Below are 26,280 nucleotides of genomic sequence, written 5' to 3'. Positions count from 1 at the left end.
TTTCCAAAAACAGGTCTCAGAAGGTTTGAAGGTTGCCCAGGGCAGTGGGAACAGATACTTGATGTGAGCCAGAGGCAGGCTATTTTTCAGGTTCCATAGACTGAGCTGTCGTTTGGCTTGTGTTGATCTTGAAATTCCATGTATGTAAAGTTTTAAAACGGCTTCATTCTTCAGTATCAGCATATGGGAAGGGGTACATTATAAAAGAGTGGATTTTCCAGATTCTTGCATCAATGGTTGGAACTCCCTAGTAGATTATTCATCATTAAATCCATTTGGATAATTGGTCTAAAATGCTTTTCAGGATCTGAGAAGGTACTTGGAAATATACATGAGGGCGCTCATTCCACTAAAGAATAATTTTCTTCAGCATTTGATCTCCTTCCCTGCCTCCCATCTCCACCCCATCATGATGGGCTGGGATAAATTACTTTGTTTAAATTGGTATTACAGAGGGATTTTAAAAACAGACCAAGGACTGTATACAACTAAAGACTGAGGCCTGCAAGACTTTGCCTTTTATTTTGAGTTGAAAGGGAAAGAAGTATGAAGTGTCCTTTAATGCAAGGCATTCACGTATTGGCTGACATGGGCAATATAGGTAGTCCCCGGCTTATGACCACAATTGGGTCCAGAAGTTCAGTCACTAAAAGATGCAGTCATTAAGTGAGTCATGTGATCAGACTTCATTTTACTGCTGCTTTATTTTTGCTGCTGTCTTTAAGCAAATCCAACTTCCCCGGTTGAGGTTGTTTGCTGGAAACCTATCAGAAACTGGCTGGGAAGGTCACAAATTGCAATCACACCACCGCAGGATGTTGCAACAGGTAAATGTAAGCCAGCTGCTAAGTGCCTGATTAGCAAACAGGTAACTTTGAGGGGTGACATGGCAGTCGTAACTTTGAGGACATGTCATAAATCACTTTCGAGGCTGTCATAACTTTGAACCATCTTAACTGAACAGTTATTAATCAAGGACTACCTGTAGTCATAACTTCATGGAAATGATGGGTAAATGCAATAGTTTTTCAAATGTTGCTGCACCTGCTGCTGATACTAGTTTGTGACTACAGAGCTGTGAAAAGTATATATTACAGTTCAAAAGTGTTGTGCTGGAAAAGTGGCCAATTATATCTTTTCATGTTGTTGATATGCATCATCACCAGCTGAAAATCCTTATGGCTACTTAGTAATCGCCAGAATGTCTTAGCCTGGAATTTTGCTACCACAGACATGACTTGAAGATATGACACTTTTTGAAAATACAAACTGTTAATTCTAGAGATAAATTAAATAATGGGAATGTATCCTTGACTGAGGAATTCCAGAAAGAGCATCCCAGTTAAGGAATGAACTTAAGATTGTAGACCACAGCTTGCATATATGTTGCTACAGTAATTCCCCCTTTATGATTTTTCAGTTTGAAAGAGATCTTTCACTCTTGCATTTTGGCCAGCAGTAAATTTTGCAATCATGGCTTTTCTTGGGGATTGCAGGATGTAGTTTTTAACCTAGATTTCTGAATACATTGTCATAGACAGGATCACTCATTACGCTTCAGATTATTAGGTGAGGTTGATGCAGTTGTGAACCAAGATGGATTGTTTTAAAAAAAAGAGAGTTCTGAGGAAGGCATGCTAATAGACCAGAGCTTTTTATTTTTTTTATTTTTCTGTAGAACTAAATAGCTATACCACAGAGGTAGCTGCTTTTATCACATCATCAACAACACTGCAGCACTTGGCAAAGACTACTTCTGGGGGTTCCTCCCCAAGGATCTGCAAATAGAAAAACAGTGATGGGATTCTTAGATACCTCTTCTAGAACGCTCCAGCCTCTTTAAGCTCTTTGAATAACACCACGGTTTAGAAACAGGGTTGCCTTAGCTCATAGAGTTATGGGGATGTCTAAACAAGCCTAAATACAATAAAATGTTCTTACATTAAAAACTGCTTAATTCAGATGCTGCTGGGAAGTATGGAAATAAGTCTTCACAATTATGAGATAACTAACAAATATGTTCCTCTGAACACTGAGATTTTCCTGAGATGTTATAGCCAAACTTTTAAAAAAAACTAAATGAGTGGTCTTTTATCATCTTATGACAGTTAATTGACTATGCAAAATGTGATTTCAGTGAAGAAATGTGTTATGCACTTTATTTATTGTGAAACTACTTTCTGTCAATTCTGTTGGGTGACTTTGAGAGGAATAAGAATATAATATGAAAATTGTAAAAGCTAGTTAGCCTGCAATATCAATTCTTCTATATTTCATTTTATGCTAAAATAGCCTTTTAGGGTGTGCTGTGATAATTTTTGTTTAAGAAATAATGAAATTAACTGATATTGGGACATGTTTATGTGAAATGCTATGCTCTCAAGACAGAGTAACATTATGAAACTGGATAGATTATTTTAGCTATTCTAAGGGAAAAAATAAATACTCTTTTCATACTTTTAAGAATTCTATATAGCGCTTTTCCTTTATTGGATCAAAAGCAACATGAATAGGTGGAGCCAAAATACAAGTTAAAATATCTGCAATACTACCACAAATTTCTTAATATTCTGTATACACAGTATTAGGAAGAGTAAATTAGGCATTGCTTCTAATACAATACCCCTAATGCAGCAAATTTAAGTTTCCCCTAAGTAATGTTCTAATTTCTGGTGTGTATGTATGTGTGTGGGAGGGAATGTTTTGTGAGCTTTACCCAAACCAAATACAAAATGTGTGTACCTTAATGTGGGTATAAGGGTAACTGGGATATCTTATGTGATAGCAACATGTTAAAACAATTTCTTAGTATACTTTCTACTTTTTTTATTTCAACTATGTCACATACTCCTCCCCCCCCCCCTTATGACTATCACAAATCATTTATATCACCTGCTTCATAGGTGAAGCTTAATGGAGAGAGCGAGCATCTTTGTTGGAAAGTGTTGCTTTAGTCCAAAACAGAATCAAACTGAGCATAGTTCTCCCATCCCCATCAGCTAGGCCCTCTTTGCCCAGGATCGGGGGAAAGGGCAACAGATAGAGACCTACATTCCGGAGTATGCTTCTCTGCAGGTAGTAGGTGAGGACAGGATCACACAGCGTATAGTGAGTCTCAAGCTGCTGCCGGATAGTTTTCTCATTGTTATTCACTCTTTGGCCCAGCTGGCTTCTGATCATCAGCCTCTGGATCATAGTCTCTGTAGAACAGTCAAACACTATAACAATGTTGGGCAAACGTCCCACCTGCAATGGGAATGGCATAAGATGGTCAGTTCAATGCTTGGCCTGAAACTCTTTGCTTGATAGGAATGGAGAAGATTATGGTCAGAAGTCAATGCTTAAACTATCAGAGCATACTTACTATATTTCAGGAGGACGTTGCTATGTGTGGCAAAAGGATATTGAAAAGCAAGCCAGTTTGCCTGATTTGAGGAAAAGCTACTCAAAACTTTTGACCAAGGGTCTTCAAACTTGGCAAGTTTAAGACTTGTGGACTTCAACTCCCAGAATTCTTGAGCTAACATGACTGGAGGAGGAATTCTGGGAGTTGAAGTCCACAAGTCTTAAAGCTGTCAAGTTTGAAGACTCCTGCTCTTGGCAAAAAGGCTGCTGGTAATGAGAAATCTCAAATAATGGGAATGTCGTGTTTGAAAATGCAGATCTGGGCAGTATGAAGAAAACCAACCTCAGATTAGGGATAAACTTTACCTCATAACTTTGCTTAACCTGTTATTCATTAACTGAAAAATTACATTAAATAGGCAGATGTTTGTACATAAACCAAAATATTACTACAGGTAAAGTTTTCAGAAGATTTGTGTCTCACAGTTTAAAAATTGAAATGGTAAGAGAACACCAGGAATTAATTGAATGGAACAGAACTACAATTCAGCAGGATCAGCATATCTTAACATCCTTGGTTCACCCTTAGCTTTTCATTAATATCTAACAGATTTATTTTGGTCTAAACTAGCCATTTCAAGTTCTTTCCTACAGGTTAAAACAACAGTCCTATATTGAGCCAACCAATATATTGCCAGTATTTTTTTCCATATTCTCATTCAGTGACTCCTGTTCCAATTGACAACATCCTATGGAGATTATAGGCAAGATAATGGCAGTTTTTCAATCTACAAACATGACACAACAGCTAGGAATGATGCAAACTTAAGTCTGAACACTGGAAAGGCTACACACTCTCTCCCTCCCTCCCTCCCTCTCTCCCCCCTCCCACACAACTTACAACTTCCTCAAACAGCTTGGCTTGATTGATTTCTCGGGGAAAGCCTTCAATAAAGAATCCTTTGACATTTTCAGCTTTTAACATCTTGTCTGTCAGCAGTTCCAAGACGTAGCCCTAGAGAGAAAAGTGCAATGAATCTCTTAAGACCTAATTTTGCAAGTCATGCTGCTCTGTCTTCCTTTCAAGATAGGGATGGCTGTTTAACCATTTTGATATCCCAAATTTTATGGCAGCAAGTCAGGAAGAGTTCAGCCCCTTTATTCAAAATGGTAAACACAGTTCAGCTTTCTTTAACTTTGAGATTCCGCAATAAGGGAGGATTAAAAAGAAAAGCTGAGAAATTGCTGTCATTGCCTCTAAAGGCTATTATTGCCTAAAAATGCAATGTTTGTATCAATTTCCTCCTAGCATAGTCCTAGAAAATCAGAATCAGAAAGTGGCTATAAAGAATCGCAGACCCTTATCATCTTAACGGGGTGCCTACATGCATGACACCCCATTATTACTTTCAGCAATACTCCCATTGTAAGCAGCCAAATCTTTCCAGGAAACCCACAAGCTGGGTATGCAAACTATTTCCAGTATTGTTCCACAATGGCTTTATACTCCTCGTTTCTTTATACTCAGTATTTCTGATTCTAGATTTCTGATTCTGATTTCATTTGCCTATTGTCTTTCTGAACAGCTGCATGGGATGGAACTGTCTATCTCTTAAAACCTGTGTTGATTTTTGCCTGAAGTTCAATGAGATCTCAAATACGTTATCATGATTGTATCATGGGTTGCATCTTGTAGTTTGGTGATTATTACAGCAAGAATGAGCAGTGCTGGGCTCACGTCTCCTTTTTTGTAGTATTCCTCCAGAGTTTGACCTCTTAAATCTGATAGAAAGCTACCCAATCACAGAACACAATTCCTCGCTATTCTTCAAGACAAACTGCACATAGGTCATCAGTTTGGCTTTCCACAGCTAAAAAGAAGCCTTTAAAAACCCTCTGTTATAACCCATTTGCCACTGTGTGACACCATTGTCCCAGTCACGGTCTTTAGTTAAGGTTGGAATTCTAGTTGCTTCCATTTAATAACAAAACTTCTGAGGGAGATCCACCTGCTATCTTAACTAAGAAAAGATAGGTGGCTGCGAAGAAATTTATTATTGACAAATATTGCTGGACTGATCTCAAAAAAACTCAAAATAAAATTATAATCAGCCATCCTTTACTAACCCAAATTCTGCCAAAGAATATGCTGAATTTCAAAGGTTTTATTTAACTCAAAATCTGACATGTCAAGCACTATGGTAAATGATTCTAAATAATCTCAGTTAACATCCAAATAGAAGTAAATAATGGCAATAATAGAACTGAATGAAGAAGCTTCTTGGATGAGAAATAACTTCAAGGAAAAACAAAAGTCCAGTTGCCTTTTGAAAAAAGCACCTTTGGGACAACCATGACCTGGTTGACTGAGAATTTCCAGACTCTCAATGGCAATAAGCATGTTAACCGACAGTGAAATTAGTACACATGGATATGGGTAGGTTCACTGAAGACATCAAAACACACCTCCGTCTTCGGGATGAGAATGAAAGATGAACTGAATATTAGCTCAGATATATTGCTTATGTAATTATAATCATGCTGTGAGTTATTCCAGAAATCATTTTCTTCCTCTGAAAATACTGAGCTTTAAAATGCAACATATAGAGTGGACTGAATCCACACTTTTATCAGTCTCATTAAAATAAATAGTCCTTAATTTAATAACAGCAATAGCAATTAGACTTATATAAAGCTTCATATGGCTTTACAGCCCTTTCTAAGCGGTTTACAGAGTGAGCATATTTCCCCCAACAATCTGGATCCTCATTTTACCCACCTCGGAAGGATGGAAGGCTGAGTCAACCTTGAGCCTGGTGAGATTCGATCTGCCAAATTGCAATGGAAGTAGCTTGCAGTTCTTACTGCACTCTAACCACTGCGCCACCGAGGCTCCGTAATATGATAATTTGTACTCATTTCAGTAGGAAGCAAGCAGAGTTTACATCTAGTCCAGGTTTTTAAAATGTTCTTAATAAAAATGGATTCTATTCAGAATAGATATGCTGTATGTAGGGTCTTACCGAGGGCACCAAAGCCCCTTTCATCAGGATGTCCCTAATGGCTTTGCTTTTGCTAGTATTTCTGCTGGCTTCTTCCCACAGCAGCTCTCCAATAGCCACATGGGAGAAGTCGTATTTGCTAGCTAGCCGGATACTCTGCACGTCTTTACCAGAGCCAGGACCTCCTATCATAAAGATGATGATAGAGTCTTTCAACTTTTCTGCAGCAAAAGAAAAGACAGTCACATGGAAGGATGTGTTCCTCTGACAGTTTCTTTGCACTTTGCAAAGTGGGACCCCTTAACAGCTTACCAAGAAGGACAGAGGGTCTTATAGATTTTCAATACAATTAAATGTAGCATACAGCTAGCCGGAGTGAGCAATCCAGTGGAATGTGGTTTTTTTGCACATAAAGCTACCTTAAAGTGAGGTCACTCTCATCCAGTAATTTATATTCCCATAATAGCAATTCTTCAAGGTTTGGGGTGTAGCTGCTGATACTGGGTGTGCAAGCCATGTGGACCACAAATAGTCCTGAGGAAGATGTATCAGTTTTCCTTTACCTGAATGCTAAGTGAAATATTACTAACCACTGACAAGTATGTTCAGTCTACCGGTCTTATATCAGGACTTAAATTTCAACTCTGAATCTCAAGGGTGGGAACATCTGGTCTAATTTTAGGACTCTGTTGCTTCTCCCTCTGTCCTGAATTTCAGAAAATTTCTGATACAATGAAGAATTCTGAAGAGTCTAAATATATATGCACACACTGGTGTCATTTTGGTTAGTTACAGGTTGACCATAAAGTTATTTAAAAGCTCCAAGGAAAAAGAATTGGTTGCTGTTAGTTTGCAGGCTTTGTTTTCTTCTTTGTTCACCCGTCATTAAGCAGATGGAACAGAACTGTTCCAAAACAGCCTTTATAATAATGGCTGGGAATGATCTGAGTCCTTCTCTGACACATCTGGATTTGGGTTTCTCCAGTCAGAGAAATTCAGATCCAGCCGTCTCCCTAAATATACTGGGTCACACTCCACCATGCCATTTATTTTGAATCAGAAGCGACACACAGGAAGTTACTTCCGCATGTAAATCTGAAGTTTGCTAAAGAACCAATGCTGGAGAGGCAGCAGCATCAAGTGGCATACAGAAGAGCCAAATGGGACCGACCAGCTTCACCCATGTACTGCATGATTCCCCGAGATTTATCAAGCCCTCCTGAATGAATTAGAACTTGCATAATTATTCTGCTGAAGCTTACAGAAATCCCTTGTGTATTGGGTGTTGGGGAAGGTTTCAATCTAATGGCCCTCCCTGCTCAAAGCCAGGAAAGTGAATCAAAGGAAGCCTGATGACTAGAAGCTTGCTGATATACTATTCTAAATATTACAACATATGCAGAAAGGAAGAAACTGGGTACCTTTTAGTTCATGCTTCAAAGGTTTAGTGGATTTTGGAAGACTGCCCTGGCAAATCCCCATTCTGAAGACTCATCCCAGGGTCACAAGGCACCAGTCCAGCAGACTGCAAGTTGATGTACAAAACTATTTTGGTCATTTCAGCTTAGCTGAAAAGTGACTCCCCTGGGATCTCTTTCTGATGTCACAGACATCTGATGTCATGACTAACCAAACTTGGAGCAAGCAAAGCTGGAAGGATGGTAAACTGTTGCAACTAAACTGTGTCCACAAAGTAGTACCTTTCTTCTTGGCCCAACTCTCAAGAAACAAAGGATATCAAGTAGACAGTCCTTCAATTTCTATTTGCAGGTCTTTGTTACTTTGTGACTTTTTCTCTTCTGCTGTCTCCAGGTAGTGCCTCACCCACTAGCCACTTTTTTTCCCTTGAACAGTTAAGTCTGAGATGTTATATGTGTACATGTCTGTTTGAAGTCACAGAGCATGTTAGCTTCATTTTTTTAATTACTTTGTCTATTTTCTGCTTCCACCAGTTCTTATACATGAACTGTTTTGTATATGTCTGTAACTGATTTAGGAGATATACCTACAAACCCGCATTGTGTAATAATTAAAATGTAAGTCCTGAGTTCAATTATCTACTGGCGCCGAATAGGGGATGAGACTCAGCGGATCTAAAAACGTCTGTTTACCCCCATGCTCCTTTGAAAGGGAGCTAATTCTTGACCTATATATCATGAATTCCTATTGCAAAGCATGAAATTACAATGCCATATTTTAAATACAGTAAAGTTATTCTCTTCTTTCCCATCTCCCCACCCTGCTTGCCAAACGAGGCTACCGCACGCTAGCTTAAAGAGCTCATAAGACCCACCCCGTGACTTCCGCTAAGGAACAAGCGTTTCCACTCATACTCTGACAATAGATGGAAACCAAAGAGATTTTCCTTTCAAATTGGAAAGCTGCAACTTCAGGTTCAGGCTGCAAACCTCCACAGAACAAGAGCAGAGTGGAAGCACGAACAAATCAGAAGTTTACGTGAGATGGGCAAAACTGCAGCTTCTCTGTTCTCTAATGCTTACACAGCTGTGTTGCTGATCTGCAAACTGTTGTATAAAATCTCGATTAGGCGTACATATTACAAGAAAAGACCACGTTAACCACTGTGTTAGAAGCAAGGGTTGAATTTCACCCCCAGTGATGTTTATCTATTTGCTTAAGAGACCCTTCCTCTTACTGCTGGACTAGAAAAGGAGACCATGAGTTATGCCTTTGGGCATAAAGCTAAGCTGGGCAACTTTATTTATTTTTATTTATTTTTATTTTATTTATTTGATTTGCCAATTGTTTACAAGATAATAAGTATAAGTGTATACATAGTTGTGAATACATGAAATGGGTACATATAAGAAAAATAAAAAAGAATAAGAGAAACAATAGGACAGGGACGGTAGGCACATTGGTGCGCTTATGCACGCCCCCTACAGACCTCTTAGGAAAGGGGTGAGGTCAATAGTAGACAGTCTAAGGTTAAAGTTTTTGGGGTTTGGGGAAGAAACTACAGAGTCGGGTAGAGTATTCCAGACATTGACCACTCTATTGCTGAAGTCGTATTTCCTGCAATCAAGTTTGGTGCGGTTAACTTTGAGTTTGTATCTATTGTGTGCTCTTGTGTTGTTATGGTTGAACTTCTCAGCTTTAGGAAGAAGGCAAGGGCAAACCATTGCAAACTGTGAAGATTGTCCCAGGAAATTGTCCCAGGAAAGTGAAGATTGTCCCAGGAATCAACACTGAGTTGAAGCCCCTTAAACCCAGGTTGCGCTCCTGGGGAGGTTGTTTAATATCAATCTGACATGAAAGTTTCCTTAGCTCACCTGGCATTTATTTGACCCCAACCCTTATGTTTACATTCTCCCATCAAACATCTTGGTAATCATAGTGATTTGGGTTAAAGACTGCCAAGGCACCTTTTGGGCATTACCTCTGACTTTTGCCCAGAAAGTACCGTATAGGGATTCCCAATCAAAGCCCCTTCCAGAGAGAAGGCTCTGCCATTTCCCACTTTTTTCTTTAGTTAGATCAGATCTGACCTGACCTTTCCTGAGCAGCCAGTTTTTAGGAGGCACTTTACAAACCCAAACTCTTTCTGGGTACTACTTCCCAACTGGGCCAGAGCCATTTTCTCCACTGTTCTGGTCAAGTATCCAGAAAGCTGGATATGACTGGAGCATCCAGGAATCCATTTTCCGCCTTTCTGGCTCAAACATAGAACAACAAAGTCTAATCTAGGACTAATCCTAACCCTAAACCAGGCTGGGCAAGCGCAGCCGACAGCGTCCGGTCCAGTCACTACATGCAACAGGCTTAGGCTTCAACCTGGGGAAACCAGTCCAGCCCCCTTATGTTTCCGCAAGTGGTGGTGGTGGGTCTTGGCCTTTCTCACCGCCCTTAAAGGGATCGACGCGCGCACCTGGCACGTTTCTTTTGCAAAGGATGAGAGAGACCCGTTTTCTAGTCCTTGCGTTCACTCTGCCCGCTATAGGCCTGTTTGCTCCCTGGCGTGTCAGGTAGATAGACCCTTAACCAGCTACGTTGACGGTCGCTTTAATACTGGGTCTCCGTAGACCAATATCAAAACGAAAACAACGCTCAGCCGGCCTTCTCACAGGGAGTCTCGTCCCGGAACCGCGTTGCGATGCCGGAAGTTTATTAGCAACCACAACGTCTACTTCCTTCTTAGCGGCCGCCCCGGTTTGCGCATGCGAGTTTGAGGATCTGGCTGTCACTGTTTAGGTGGGTAAGAACGAGGGATCGGTGGAGAAGGGAAGGGAAGCTGCGGGTGGGGGTGGGGAGAACCCGATTGATCCCGTCTTCGGCTGCCATCGCCTTGCCGATCGATCAAGACATTCGGAATCCTAGATATCTTTTCCCCTCCGGGATGGATCGCAACATCCTTCCAGTGCCCGCTTTCTGTCTCTAGCCGCTCCGGAATCGAGCCGGCTTAGCTGGGGTTTTAGGGCGTCCGGGCTCGGAGATCTCCTTTCTCTAGTTGCCGGTTAGGTTTTGGTATCCTGGTTCCCAGCTCCTCTCTGGGGCAAACATTTTAGCCAGAAAGGAGAGGAAGGGGTGTCCCCGAGCTGGATTTGGTTCGTATAACTTATTTTATGTTATTTGCGTCTTACGAAAATGCTCCTGAAAAAGAAAATAGAAATGTTACCTTTCAGTGCAAAGAAGCTTCCTGCACACGATCACCGGCCGTCTGCGATATGTAATCTTAGGGGGTGGGGGGTGGGGGAATAAAAAAAATAAAAACCAGAAGCTCTGTGCCGCTTTGCTCCCTTTTCAGAGCTTTTTTCTGCGTGAACGCATTCAGTCTCTATTTAAAGGGGCTCTCCGAGGCAATCCCAGCTAAAGCGCCCCTTTGCTTTTCTTTGCTCACTTGCCATTTTAGACTTTCTCTGATCTGTTTTCCCAGGCTTTTATAAAACCTGACTCTGCCTCTTTCTTCTGTAGAATCTGCGGTGGAAAAAGAACGTGTAGCTGAATATCAGTTCAAACATCAGCAGAAATGACTTCTTTGGTGAGTTTATATTTTCAAGAGTCAGATATGGCTAAAACGACATTTGAGGCTAGGGTTATCTTGATTCCTTCTTATGTTACTTTTGAGGGGAGGGGGTTGGAATCCTCAATACTGTGAGGTCACAGAGGCCATTCATAATTAGAATGCCACTGTCCAAAATTCCACTCGGAACTTCATCTGGTTTAGCCTTCCCAACCAGATGTTTTACTGCAGTGCCCATGATCCTCAACCCTCGGCCATTTTATTGAAAAAGGAAGGGGGTCATTGCTCAAACCATCTGGAGGGTATTGGAAGAACTGAACTGAAGCTCACCTGTCTGATGTGCCCTGGCAGCAGAGATGGTATTCAGAAGAAGGTTCTGACCAGTTCTGGAGAACCGGTAGCAGAAATTTTGAGTAGTTTGGAGAATCAGCAAATACCACCTCTAACTGGAGATTTCACAGTATCCTTCCCCTGCCATGCCCACTGAGCCATGCCCACAGAACCGATAGTAAAATGAATCCCAGCACTTCCTGGCAGGTAACTTAAAGTAAGAAGTAGCACTTATATACCGCTTTATAGTGCTTTACAGCCCTCTCTAAGCGGTTTTACAGAGTCAGCATATTGCCCCCAACAATCTGGGTCCTCATTTTACCCACCTCGGAAGGATGGAAGGATGAGTCAATCTTGAGCCTGGTGGGATTTGAACTGGTAAATTGTAGGCAGTTGGCTGCAGAAATAGCTTGCAGTACTGCACTCTAACCACTGCACCACAGAGGTTCATGTAGTTCTCTATATCAGTGATCCCCAACCTTTCTTATGCCGCGGCCCGGTATCCCCAACCTTTTTTATGGCGCGGCCCGGTACCGGCATTAGCTGGGCGCCGCCATCTTTTTTTGATGAAGAAGTGCTTCCAGTGACCTCACCGGAAGCACTTTTTCATCAAAAAAAGATGGCAGCACCCAGCAAACCAGCGGCCCGGTAGGACTTGTTCCACGGACCGGTACTGGTCCGCGGACCGGTGGTTGGGGACCCCTGGTCTATATGATTCCTGTTATTTGTGGTTTTGATTTCTGGACTTGATGCCATCTTTATTTTCTTACTTTGTCAATGTGGGGAAAGTAGGAGGAAGATTTTTTGGATATGTTCACCACTTTGAGTTATTTGTAAAAATAATAAAGAGATACAATTATTTTTGTGATGAATCCAAATCTGTTGTCTATGGAATGGGCCACAGACCTTCCTCAACACAATTCTCCCTTTCCATGCATTTCTGAGATTGTCAAAAGCCTACTATCAGATCAATCTTACTCACTGATAAGTGGATGGACTTGTTGGGATGGGAATATACTCTGTCTTAAACCTTGGACATTTTATATTATTTTTGAGTCGTGACCTTCCATGCTGCTCTTTACTTACTATAGGACAGAATATATTGGTTAAATAACCACATATTTTATTTTCACAATGCAACTCTGTGCCTTTAATACCCATGTAACAATCCTACTGACATGCATTGAGGTAACTTGGCCAGCCACTTTGTATATATGTAGCTTCTTTCTCTTTCCTAGGGAACCAGCAACCAGGGAGTAACTGAATATGTCGTCCGGGTTCCCAAGTCAGTACACTTTTTTTCTCTCTCAGCATTTCATTTCATTTCCATTCTTTTAACTTTTTCTTATAATTTTAACATTTTGTAATAATCCAGTCAGATACAACTTAATATTAAACAAGTGCAAGTAATAGAAGAGTTGCTTGCTACTTTTGCCATTTCAGGTATAAATGTATTGGCCGCACTGGCCAATTAATTAAGTAAATCTGCAACCTTGAATGAACAGCACTACTTGTACCTCTGGTTTTGAAATGATGAGGGGCTGGGGTGATGAAATGTTAGGATAGAAAAGGATTCTGCAATGTGGAGCAGTTAAATGAACTGGAAGGCCTGCATCACATAACAGCTTATGATAAAGGGATGGCTCTTGAACTCATATATGCCAGAGAGGGGCATACAGGTGTACTAAGAGGTTTCCTCTGACTGGCATTTTACCTAGCAGCTGTGACCTCTATGCTGCGGTCACAGAAACACAACATTGTCAAACCCAATTGTTGTTTCCAAAAGGCTTTCTCTTACAGCTTTTTAGACAGCCTGCAACATTATTTTGTGACACAATTGGTACTCGGAGCCTTTGATGGTCTTTTATACTTTGTCTTGCAACGCAGTACAGGTAGTTCTCAACTTACAGCAGTTCATTTAGTGACCTTTTGAAGTTACAATGGTCCTGAAAAAAAATGATTTATGACCGTTTTTCATACAATTGTTGCAGCAACCACATTGTCACATGATCAAACTCCAATTGCTTACCAACTGACTCATGATGGTTGCAGTGACTACCTTTTGTGACTTTCTGACAAGCAAAGTCAATGGGGAATCCAAATTCACTTAACCACTATAGTGATTCACTTACAACTATGTCAAGAAAGGTCGTAAAATGGGGCAAAATTCACTTAACATCTGTGTCACTTAGCAACAGAAATGTTGGGCTCAAATGTTTCAAGGAATACCTATACTAAAAAGTCTCTAGCTCCAATACATGACATGCAGGAATGATAGATCCTCAGCAGTCTGCTCATCATTATGACTGGACAAGGGTCTCCCTCAGTATGTTCTGTGACACATTTGTTTGGCATCCTCAAACCTCTCCAGACTCAAGTACAAGTGCTAAGTCTTAACCGTAATCTGGAACGATGGCTGGTAGGAAAGTTATTTACTTCACATATCTTCCCCTTCTGGTGTACATCAAATACAAATCAGAATCACTCTGTCCCAGCCACCAGTTCAGCTGCACCTGTGGCTGGCCAGTGGATTCTGTAAAGTGAAAATGGGATTAGTTTGTCTCTACTGCAAATAACACAGGAAGGGCCAGTCAGCCAGCTCCTGCAGGGGGACCAAAGCCATAGCTGATGCAGAAGCAACTGAGGTCATGCAGTATACTTGGCAGTGTTAGACAAAGTTTGCTGCTGGCTTCTTCTAGATTGACTTCCGCCCACCCCCAGCCATGAGGTTTATAATTCTCAAATACTCTCAAGGATCAGCTCTGCTTAGCTTCTGGGAGATCAACCATGATCTGCTCAGTACGAAGACCACCAGACAAACCTCTGCTCAAAGCTGCTTTTTTAGGGAAGTAGAACGTAGATAAGTGTCTTACATGTGGTGAACACCTTGCAAAGGCCAAATCTAGTGGCCTTTATGTGTAGCAATTGGGCTGCTAAGAAGTGTTGTTTTGGGTAAGACCAAAGATTAACTAGTCCATATTTGCCCCTTACAATAAGCTGGATGTCTTTGGGAAGTCCATAACCAAGACATAAATGCAACAATGAGAGGTCTCCCATAGATTATCACAGATAATATATAACCATCAAAACTAATCATAGCCCTTGATAATCTTATTGTTTATTGATTTAAATCTTAGCCCATTATTCACCTCTACATCCTGTTGGAGGAAACTTACCAATTCTGTGCTCTGTATCTAAACTGAAAGATTTATTAGGGTTGTTTTAGTTTCTTTCTTGCAAGAGGTCAGAGTAATTATGTAGCATTTCCTTCTACAGTTCTGTCCCCATAACAATTTTGTTAGGTGGGCTGGGCTAAGAGATCATTATTGGCCCAAAGTCACCATGTGAGTTCATGTGACTGAATGAAGAGGTTGCATTTGGATGCCACCAATCTTAATCTAACATTCGTTTTCCTCTTCTGTTACCAAAGAAGCACCTCCAAGAAATATAATATTATGGCCTTCAATGCTGCCGACAAGGTCAACTTCGCCACCTGGCACCAGGTAGGATCCTGTATTCAGTGCATAAAGTTTTTACAATAAGAAACTTCATCTTTGGTGCTACAGATCCAGCATTAAGGTCATGATTACATACCTGATTACCAGTCTTTGCCTGAAGTACCTCATGCATGCTTCTACGGTATATGGCTTACAGCCTCAGAAACTTTGCTGGTTGAAAAGGTCACACTCTGTACTAGAGAAGACACTCTTTCACTAGTGGTTCTGCCTTAGAAAGAACCATAGAGAGCATTTTAACTTACTGCACCTCTGTATGATTTGCCAATTGCACAGTGGCAGATAGGAAAGCACTCGAGGGTTAACGTCATTGCCCAGAAGATCATTGGTTGCCCTTTCCCCTCTTTGGAAGAGCTTTATAGCTCCGGCTGCCTTAAGACAGTTCAAAACATTCTCAAAGATCCTGGGCACCGTTTTTTTGAACTATTACCATCTGGCAGACGGTACAGAATAATAAAAACAAGGACAAATAGGCTGAAAATCAGCTTCTATCCCAGGGCAGTAGCTCTGTTGAATTCTACTGTATAGTGCAGTGTTGGTGCGGTGTCTGGGGTTTTCGGTTCAATGTGTGGAGTGTGAAGGATGTGTGTTTGTGTTTATTTTCATGGTCATGATGTGCACTGAAGATGGTGTTTGATTTCATTGTACAAGGCGCAATGACAATAAAGTAAAGTAAAGTAAACTAAACTTCTTGTGATCATTGTAATGATTTTAAATGACAGTGTGAGGGCTTTATATATTTAATTCTTGCAAATAATAGATTGCCTGACAACCTATTATTTGACTTCAAGAGGCAGTTTGGTGTAGTGATTAAGGCAATGCTTCCCAAACCTGGGCAAATTACCCCAAATTAGATAAAAGTGTTTTTTCTTTGGGTAGTGACATGCAATCAACAACAGAGACATTTAAATAAGGACTTTCTGATAAAGAGTTAAAAAGAACTTTCTGATACAGAGTTTTGGGTAATGGAAGAAAAAATATTATGGGAAGCACTAGTTTAGGACCTTTTGCTAGAAAACGGAAGAGTGAGGGTTCTGATTCTGCCCAGGGCACAAAGCAAACTGGGTGACCTTGAGCCAGTCACTTCCTTTTAACCCTAGGAAGAAGGCACAGGAAAATCTGAAAATCTTGCCAAGAAAACGGCATGGACTAATCTAAGCAGCCACCAAAACAAAAAAGTTTAATTTACATATATTACTTTCTGAGTTTGGCAAGTCTCCTATGGAAGAATGACAGAGGCCTATGAAGGGCTACACTTAAAAAAAAACCTAGTGCTGTTGCATTATGCAGTTATTCAATGTGTGCATTTAGGAATCTTTGCTGTAATCAAGATTACAGATTGTGATGGTGGGTGGGTGTGAAAAATTGCATTTGGAAAGTAAGTTTTAAAACGGGGCATCAGGAGAAAACATGTTAGATTTCTTAACAAACATCTCTCATTGGCACAGGTCCTTGGCCTTCATAGCTATGGAGATTCCTGTTGCACATACAGCAGAATACTATTCATCATTTTCAGAATTAACTGATTGCAGCTGAATTGACATAAGATATAATATACTTCTTTAAAATACATACATATTTCAGGGAACTAAAGTTTTTTTTTGAAATCCATACATCATGGAATAATGGCATTGATATCCTGAGGAACAATTTTATCCTTCCGTTTCCTTTGAGGAAATGGTACTTTCCTGGTCCCTTTACTTCCTGATCTTCCTCAGGCAAAGATGGAGCGAGATCTCAGCAATAAGAAGATCTACCAGGAAGAAGAGATGCCGGAATCTGGAGCTGGCAGTGAATTCAACCGCAAGCTGCGTGAGGAAGCAAGGCGCAAGAAATATGGCATTGTCCTGAAGGAATTCAAACTTGAGGATCAGCCTTGGATCCTGAAAGTCAATGGCAAGGCTGGACGCAAGTGAGTGGTTGATGTTACTAGTCTTGACCTTGGCTTTAGAATGTGGGCTAATTTTTCCCCACTCCTCCTTGCTGGGAAAATGGTTAGGACCACTCCAGATTATGAGTAGGGAACAAAAAGGATTACTCAGGGAGGATGGAAGAATGCATGAAGTTGTCTGTACAAAATGATTGTCTTCCCTTCTTCCTGGTCTTCTCATACTGTTTTAAATCCTGAAGTTACCGTGTGTGGATTTTTTTTCCACTCAGGTTCAAAGGAGTGAAAAAAGGTGGTGTGACTGAAAACACATCCTATTACATCTTTACTCAGTGTCCAGATGGTGCTTTTGAAGCCTTCCCGGTCAACAATTGGTATAATTTTACACCTATAGCCAAGCATCGCACCTTGACTGCAGAGGAAGCTGAGGAAGAATGGGAAAGGTGAGAGTTGGAAGGTGATATTCCTGCCCATGCTCCATCAGGAACTAATCCCAGAAAGGCTAGCACAGCCTTCCTCAACCTGATTCCCACCTGTAAAATAGGCCTCCCTGTTCTAGTAAGGAATTGGTGTAGTGAGGAATCTTATTTAAAGTTAAGTACTGTGATTATGGCAGGTAAATTTAAATCAGAGCTTTTGCTTTTAGCTATAATGCAACACCAGTTCTTTGCAATGCAGTTTTTTGAAGTCTAGCCTTTAAAGCCGACAATCACCCCTACTCAGGGGTGGGATTCTACCAGTTCGCACCTATTTGCTAGAACAGGTTGTTAACATTCTAAGCAGTTCGGAGAACCGGTTGTTAGAAGAAATTACTGGCCTAATCCTGTAAGGAAGGCAGGAAGGAAACATTCTGGTGTTGCTTACAGAAACTGCTTCTCTGTTAACCCTTATTACATTCTTGGCAGGACTGGACTTCCTATCTCAGGAACATCTCTGGAGTTTTTTTCCTCTCCTTTGCTGGTACTTTGCTTGGGTGGAGTGACCATTCAAAATTATAATGGCACTGAAAAAAGTGGCTTATGACCATTTTTCACACTTACGACTGTTGCAGCATCCCCACAGTCATGAGAGGCCAGGCGAGGAGATGCGTGCCTCGATGTGAGTGATGTTGAATTGGCCACACCCAGCCAACAACATGACCACCAAGCCGTGTCCACCCAGTCACATGACTACCAAGCCACGCCCACCACCTAAGCCACACCCACAGAACCGGTTGTTTAAAAAAAGGAATCCCACCCCGACCCTACTGCCCTGGAATACTGGGAGTTGCATTTTCAGAATATCTGGAGAGCAACATTTAGAGAAAGGCTACTTGTAAATAAATCAGTATTAGACTCAAATATCAAGAATATGTAGGATATTTTTGTATAGATTTTATGGTTTATATTTGTAAACCAATTAGAGTCACATAAATAGTGAGATAGGAAGTGTATACATTTGATTAATAAATTTTAAAAACAATAATGGTACCAGAGATCTTTCTTCTATGGCGTGGAGTAAAATCAAGGTGTTTGAGGATGCAAGTTTCATTTTTCATCTTCTGCAAGTTTCTTCGTTCTTAAAAAGCCAAAACAGAACCAATTCCCTCGCACCCAAGCTGCCCTATAACCAGCTGGAATCTTAAGGCTTCAAACAAGTTTTTTGCAAGAGCTTTTGCAAGTAGTTCTTACCTCCCGAGTAGGTTTTAACAGGCCCTCTGGTCGACCCTCTTCATCTGCAGGAGAAACAAAGTCCTAAACCACTTCACCATCATGCAGCAACGGCGGCTGAAGGACCAGGGGGAGGAAGAAGAGGAGGAGAAAGAGAAGAAAGGCAAAAAGAAAGGCAGCGATTTAAAAATCCATGACCTGGAAGATGAACTGGAGATGAGTTCAGATGACAGCGAGTCCAATGACACTGATGGTACGGCATGTGGGGTGGGGGTGGGGAGGTTGGGATTGAAAAGAGTAGCTCCTATCACAGTTGAGGGCTCTCCAGACGGGTGGATCATTTCTCAGAATTCATAGGCAATACAGCCAAAATATATTGCGAAGAGGCCCAGAGTTGATTGCTGTTGAGATTCAGGTGATGGTCCCGGTTTGCATAAAGATAAGACTTGTCTTCTGTCTCGTGCAGTTCATTTTTAAACCCATTATTGATCATCTCGCTACAATAACTTGCAGTTTGCTGCTGTTTTCCCCTTGGGCAAAATGGTTTATAGAGTTTGGCTTAGAGATGTTTTTCATAAGAAAATAAATAGATCATATGGGCATCCTTCCATAGGAGAAAAGCCTGCCAAAACCAAGAAAAAAGCACCACTCACCAAAAAAAAGAAAAAGAAGAAAGGATCAGATGATGAAGCCTTTGAAGATAGTGATGATGGAGATTTTGAGGGCCAGGAAGTGGACTACATGTCTGATGGATCAAGGTATATGCCCCTAAGAGGGACAAACGATTTCTGCCCAATTGCATGGTTACTCTTCACGTGGCTAAGCTGCTGCTCCTCCAGCATCTGCTGTTTTTTAATTTATTGATTTAATTAATGTATTTATATTGCCGCCTATTCGCCCCAATGTAAATTTTGCTGTGTTGGGAGTCTCATCCATCTGGAGGATACCTTATTGAGTATTCCTGCTAATTCATGGGGTTTTTTTCTGGGAATAGATGGTGTTTCCCACTGCCAATTTATAGAGTATATTGCTTTGCTCAGAGTTGGGTTTTCTTCTGTCATTTTACAGCAGCTCAGCAGAGGAAACAGTTGGCAAGCCCAAAGTCACCAAAGAAGACACCCCGAAAGGTATGTGGCTGAAGCAGATCAGCAGCAGTTATACAAATGAGCAAAATTAATGACATGGTCACTATTTTCAAGGCATTTTGTCTTGATAATCATTCTGTGGGTGCATTGTTATATCTGACTTGTTATAACTGACCCTTTGCAGTTATTGTGTAGTTAGCATATGTGCCTGTTGTTCACATTAGATTAGTTGATGATTCACTTTTTTTTTCCTGGAAAAGTCCTTGAGGATTGAATAAAAGCTTCCCAGGATCCTTTATTTAAATATCCTTATATCTCTACTTTTATACATTAAATTATGTTTCCGTAGAAAATCTCAGGGAAGTAGCTGCATCCCCATTTGATTGGCTAGATTAGTGACCTGTAAAGGCTTGTGTTTAGAGTGAATGTTGGCCAGATGCGTGGTTGAGAGCTACTCTATTGCCAAAAGAGGCCACACATAACTAATGAATGGAGACGTGCATTCCTCATCCGGGGCAAAGGAAGCCCACGATTCCTCCATGATCCAAGCCATGTTGTTTTTCAGGTATAGATGAAGCAAGTGAGAGCAGTGAAGAGAGTGAAGAGGAGAAACCTGCAGAGGAGAAAGAAGAGGAGGAGGAGGAGAAGAAAACCCCTACTCCACAGGACAAAAAGAAAAAGAAAGGTGATGAAGCCTGAAGCTGGGTGGGATAGGAGCTCAGGAAAGGGAAGTTATAAATCAGGCTTGGGAAAGTGAAAACACAACTGTTTGTGGTGTGACTTGATGGAAATCAAGTACACTGTATGAAGCATGCAATTCACATTTCCAGAAGCCTTGTGCTTTGACAAGAAAAAGAGACTGGCTTGCATAGTAGAGCAAATGATAGCGATCGGTTTTTTAAAATTGCCTGATTTTATATCGGCTGCCAAATTCTGTTCTTCTTGCTGTGGAATTTCAGCTCTTCTACTGCGCAGGGCCACTGAAATAAACCTCCAGCAACATTTGCTTTGGGAGTTGGAGCAACCGTATGGTTTCTCTGGTCTTGCCAGCTATTTTGGAGCACAGCAGTTTTGCAGCAGCTAGGAAAGTTTCTTGAGACAGGCTTGATGAGCCAGGAGCAGCTCATCACGTCAATGAGGCTGGTGGCCTTGAAGATAGGAGAGAAAGCTCCCGCTGACTTCTTGACTGTGCTTTGCAGACAGCAGTGATGAGTCGGAGACATCAGAGGATAGTGACATTGACAGCGAAGCGTCTTCAGCTCTCTTCATGACGGTAATTCCAGAGGCAGCTTCTTTTGCCCAGAGAAGGGGTGGGTAGCTACGGTAGCATTGAACTTGCCTCCTGCAGGAAGGCTAGCTACTGTTCCTGGCATCTCCAGAAACCCATCCCATCTCTTCTCTACTTCTCTTACTTGGTATGTGTACCCCAAAATACTTAGTTAGAATAGAACTTTGTTAGAACTTTGTCAAGGACCAAGGCCAGAGTGAAGGTCCCTTTTCTGTTTCTACCACTGCAGCTCAGCTGGATGGGCAACTATATTTGCATATTGTGAACTAGGCACATACCCTATTATCTTCACTGAATGGTTGGTAACTCAACAAATTATTTTCCCAGCTCTATACTTCCACTCGTTTGACTGGTTTGCTTGGTAGCCTTGCAAATTAATGGATAGAAGCAACCCCTCTATAAAATGTTTTGCCTGGCTAATGTTTTTGGCTCTGAAATGTGTCCTCATAGTAGCTATTTGACAAACATACATTGGCCCTCTGGATTCCACAGCACACGGTTGATTATTCTGCTACTGCTTCCTTACTTGTCTGAGGTGAAGTGCTTCTTCCAGCATCGACTTCCCTTTGCTCCTCACAGAGTAGTCCTTGCAGATGTTCTGTCTGCTCAGGAGGCTTTTTAGCAGAGTATGAGGCTCAGGCTCAGGAACGTTGGAGTAGAACAGTGGAGTATAACTGAGCCCATGTTCCTGACCTCTTCACAGAAAAAGAAGACTCCTCCCAAAAAGGAGCGCAAGGGCTCAGCCAGCAGCTCACAAGGAAACAGCCGTCCAGGGACGCCCTTGGTGGATGCCGGCAGCACCTCATCCATGCTGCGGGCTGCAGCCAACAAGCTGGAGCAAGGTATGGCCGTGTGTAGGAAGTTCACCTTATCTGCCTCTTTGCTGGTTTGTATACCCTCTAAACTCAGCATATTTTGGGGAAGCCATGGTGAAGGATTCCTTTTCAAAGCAAGTATTTCATATATTTGCCTAGAGACAGTCTGAAAATGTGCAGGCTGTCTACTTCAACCAAGCACTTCAGCAGTTAAGTCTTTAAGCCTGCTCAGCTATCTGCCTCTATTTCTATGGCTTTTAGTTTGTCATTCTTTGTATTTCATCTAGCTCTACTAGTTCTACTTAGTGACTGGAATTATGCATTCTCTGAAAATGGTTTGGAAGTTGTGCTTTGGAATTCTTGTGAATATGGCACCTTTGTGCTGCTCACGAAAATAGTCTGGACTTTGTTCACGGGTTGATGTAAGACTGAAAAGAGTTTAATTACCTTTAATAATATCTTATTAAAGATATTAAAATTAACATAACACTGACAACATTGCCAGCCATTTTTTATTTCCCTGGAAGCTTTTTTACTTTATTGACTATCACAAGGTGCTTCACTTGTGGGAGGTCCAAAGTATCCCTTCAGAATGGTTTTCAGAGCATAGATAGATAATTGAACTAAACTGCAACGGTTCAGAAACTGGAATAGGAAAACAAATTTGTGTCTGGCTGGGAAGTTTCTTCTACGGGAATGAGTTTTCAAGAGCTCTGGCACTGAACAGTTATGTCTTGAGACTGAATTAAAGCAAGCAGAAGAATCTAGGTGGTTTGTTCCTTCTACAGCAACTCTCTCCCACTTGTCCTTACATGGGCCAGGTTCCTTGGAATTGTTTGCCAGGAGAGAATGGACCAGAAGGTGCTTCTGAATTGTAGCTTTGAAATTTATCTGACTTTGTTTGCCTTGGACAGGCAAGCGACAGGCAGGGTCCGGTGAACTCCCAGCAGCTAAGAGGTTGAAAATGGATGCTGGAGCCCAGGCTGCCACCACATCTGGGAAATCTACTCCACAGCCACAGTCAGGCAAATCAACGCCCAGTAGTGGGTAAGTTTATGAATAGCTACTATGGAGCAGAAATAGGAAGTGAGGCTACTGTGTGGTGGATTGGATTGGAATAATGACAACAAAAGAAAACAAAAATATATACCATACATCCAATCAATGTGTATGAACTGTTAAAAAGGGCTTTGAGCACCTAACTTCATTAAATGTAAGTTAGGCATTTATAGTAAGTATTTAAATATTACTTATATTATCATTTGGTGATTTGAAATACATTGTTTTAAAACATGATTTATAAATTGTACGTTATAACATAACACTTTGCTCAAACCAAATAATTCATACGAGGATCAAATCTAAGAAAAGCATAGAGAAATCATTTTGTTTGAATCCTAGCTTGGTGCCTGACATAGACAAATCACAAATTCTGTTCAACCCCCATCTACTTTCCAGCACCATGATTAGTCTATTTCCTTGGGATTTTTTTCACTGTAACTTCTAGAGATGTGTTTGTACATTATTGTTGAAAGTTAACAGTATGAATTCACTTGCCATATTGAAGCAGGAAATATAAGGACTGTTGTGTAAACATTCCCAAAAACCTCTATAAAACAAATTCTCCAACATTCATTGCATGGAATAAATCAAAAACCTCAGCTTTGCCAACTTCTATGATACTGAACTAACTGCTTTATATCAAAACGTATGGCATCTGGTCATAAATCACTTATTAATGTTTCTTAAGAAAAATAGTATCAGTAGTAAAAAATATTCATATTTTAAATACAGTACTAAAAACATGAGAGGACAAGATATGCATGTCACATTCAGAAATAAACATTCTTTTTTAAAAAGTCAAGTAACATTTTTAAAGGGAAAAAAATGAAAAAAAAAATATTGTCAACAGTATTGAATGATTGGCTACTGCCTCCTATCAAGATATTTTTCCAATTTCTCAGTCTTCCCTAGAGCTCTGGCTTCCATTCTCCCATCCAAGTGCTAACCAGACCTGATTGTATTCAGCTTGGTGAAAAACAGTATTGTAAAAACATACGGTATATTTGATAGGTTTTCCCCCCAGAGAAAGTGGTGTAGGTGAAATTATTCTTTTGGAATATATTTTATTTATATTTCTAAAGGGTTAAGATCAGGTTTTTATAAAATAACCATTATCTGAAAGATTTTTATAATTTGTGTTAAGCCAGTGCAATTTCTCACCTTTTTAAATACTGTCATTCTACACAAAGATGTACATTGGTTTTCCAGTGTTTCACAATGTGCCTTGTTGGTACTTTACCCCTGCCATCAAAAAGCTAGTTAGATTACTGATATGCAGGTATATGAAACACCAATAATATTTAAATGGTAATTGTTTTGGTTTCTTTGTGCAAAATTTATCATAAAGCCACATAAAGTGTTTAATAAGTGTCTAGAATAAGTTTTCTAACCTGGTGCCTTCCTGATATCTGCAACTCAAATTTGCTTGACTTGGAACTATGCACAAATTGCCCTGTATAGCTCTTCACACAGTAAGGTGTTGACTTCCCAAAGTAAGTGATACACGGAAATGATCCTCTGTGAATTTCTTCTCAAAGTTAGAATTACAGCTCGTGCCTGGATTGGTCCATTAACCTGCTTCCTTTTTGCAGTGATGTACAGCTGACGGAAGATGCTGTGCGCCGATATCTGACTCGCAAGCCCATGACCACTAAGGATCTCCTAAAGAAATTCCAAACCAAGAAGACTGGACTAAGCAGTGAACAGACAGTCAATGTACTGGCACAGATTCTTAAGCGCCTCAACCCTGAGCGCAAGAATATCAATGATAAGATGCATTTCTTCCTTAAGGAATGAACAGGGCCAGGCTCAGGCGGCCCTTGGGTACTTGCCAGCTGGCTATGAGCTTCTTGTGGTTACCCACTGGCTCTTGATGGCTAGGAGGTAAAACCATGGGATTGGCATCTGAACCTCTGGGGAAAGGGAGAAGCCCCTGCTCTGCTCTCACCTGGAAGTCCTCTGGAAATTGGGAGTGGTAGATGTGGGGGAAGAGTTTGGCATAACCTGTTATGGGATATGGAAGATGCCATTTTTCTGAATGAGATGTAGGGGGATGTATGGGAAAGAGATTTAACAGACACTGCCATTTTTGGGAATAAACCTAGACATCTTTTACACTCTGTTTCCGGTATTTGTTTTTTTCTGGAAGACCTCGAAATTACAACTTGTGTCCTTACACACTTTACTCACTGTTCACACACAGAACCTGGTTGGTATGGCAGGTTACCAACCACTTAAAGCTTGCAGAGGGTATTTCCTCACAAAGAAGTTTCCAGCTGGTAGGAAACCTATTGCTAAGGTAGGCTGAAGCCAGTCCAAGATGACCCAGCATTACAGTAATAGTTTCCCTGGAAAACAGAAGACAATTTCCAATCTGAAAAATGGGAAGAGGCAGTTCGGAATACGGCACACACGTGAAGGGGCTTGGCTGACTTGCAGTCATTCAAGATAGAAGCTGCTAAATAATCTGGGGCAATTTTCTTGAGCCGTTTTCGGTTGCCAGTGCAGTTTTGTGCATTTCCACTGAACTTTTGATGGAAACAGGAATGATGTATTAGATTGCATTTAGTGCAGGCCAGCATGGAACAGAAGGAGAATTTGTCTTTCTGTCCCCATCTCTATATCCAATAATTTATTCTAAGGTGCCTAAAGTCCTTCCTCTGTCCCTCTTCACTCTTGCAGAGGAAGGACTGGTCTCCGGGCTAGCAACATGGACGGTGCAATCGTGGAAATTAAAAGCTGCTCAGAAGAGTGAAGGTGGAGGACAGAGAGTCCATGTCCTCATTCATACTCTAGGATTATCAAGAAATATTATTTTAGCCATAGGACCAATGATATTATTACAGCTGGAACCTCTAAAAACATTATCAACCCCAACTCTTGTTGAGCCATCCCTCTCTGTTTTTCAAGAGCACAATTCATGGAGATGCAAGATGAAGGAGAAACGGTGGTGGAGAACCCACTGCCTTAAAATTACCACACACCGAACTGTATGCAGAGTCCAGCACTGAACCATCTCAATGCCAAGGTGTAATTAGGGTTAGGCTCTGGGGGCGCTGTATGATATTGGTATGGATGATCCCTAAGAATCTCTCCTGCTCATCTCCTTGCCTCTTCTAAAAGCAAATTACTTGGAGAGAAAGTCATTAGGTTAAAAACATACTTTTCCATTTAATATTTTTGGCAGGGTCTAAAATTATATACTCAGACAACTGGAGACAGGACTTTTCATACAACATAGCCTGCTGTGATCGGTTTCCTCCTGCATGATTGTTTTCAGTCTAGCAGGAAAAACAACTTAAATTTCAAAGACTAGAGCA

General features: G+C 41.0%; 2 protein-coding genes across 5 annotated transcripts; one reads left to right on the top strand and one right to left on the bottom strand.

Moving 5' to 3' along the window:
• Nucleotides 1-1,638: 1,638 nt before the first annotated feature.
• Nucleotides 1,639-10,345, bottom strand: LOC113421545 (adenylate kinase isoenzyme 1). 3 transcript variants are annotated; one of them, XM_087956995.1, is made up of 5 exons: nucleotides 10,210-10,345; nucleotides 6,369-6,568; nucleotides 4,247-4,360; nucleotides 3,052-3,246; nucleotides 1,639-1,778 (listed from the first exon to the last, which is right to left on the bottom strand). In XM_087956995.1, exons 2-5 carry the CDS (start codon nucleotides 6,537-6,539, stop codon nucleotides 1,689-1,691), a joined length of 570 nt encoding a protein of 189 aa, XP_087813121.1. In that variant the 5' UTR covers nucleotides 6,540-6,568; nucleotides 10,210-10,345; the 3' UTR covers nucleotides 1,639-1,688. The 3 variants fall into 3 exon arrangements, with proteins under 3 accessions (XP_087813121.1, XP_087813120.1, XP_026537754.1); XM_087956994.1 differs by having other exon boundaries at nucleotides 10,237-10,314; XM_026681969.2 differs by lacking the exon at nucleotides 10,210-10,345 and adding an exon at nucleotides 7,769-7,867.
• A 158-nt stretch (nucleotides 10,346-10,503) lies between these two features.
• Nucleotides 10,504-25,075, top strand: GTF2F1 (general transcription factor IIF subunit 1). Of its 2 annotated transcripts, none has more exons than XM_026681966.2 (14): nucleotides 10,504-10,559; nucleotides 11,280-11,346; nucleotides 12,897-12,943; nucleotides 15,089-15,161; nucleotides 16,892-17,085; nucleotides 17,334-17,504; nucleotides 18,782-18,963; nucleotides 19,324-19,468; nucleotides 19,779-19,837; nucleotides 20,361-20,480; nucleotides 20,995-21,068; nucleotides 21,787-21,925; nucleotides 22,813-22,945; nucleotides 24,553-25,075. In XM_026681966.2, the coding sequence occupies exons 2-14, from the start codon at nucleotides 11,335-11,337 to the stop codon at nucleotides 24,755-24,757; spliced, it is 1,554 nt and encodes a 517-aa protein (XP_026537751.1). In that variant the 5' UTR covers nucleotides 10,504-10,559; nucleotides 11,280-11,334; the 3' UTR covers nucleotides 24,758-25,075. The 2 variants fall into 2 exon arrangements, with proteins under 2 accessions (XP_026537751.1, XP_026537750.1); XM_026681965.2 differs by having other exon boundaries at nucleotides 10,530-10,912.
• The last annotated feature ends 1,205 nt before the right edge of the window (nucleotides 25,076-26,280 follow it).

Source organism: Notechis scutatus, chromosome 2 (assembly GCF_049901735.1).
Source record: "Notechis scutatus isolate UNSWTSFEM ecotype Mainland chromosome 2, rNotScu1.2, whole genome shotgun sequence".
Lineage (NCBI taxonomy): Eukaryota > Metazoa > Chordata > Lepidosauria > Squamata > Elapidae > Notechis > Notechis scutatus.
This window is presented reverse-complemented; position numbering and strand designations above follow the sequence as displayed.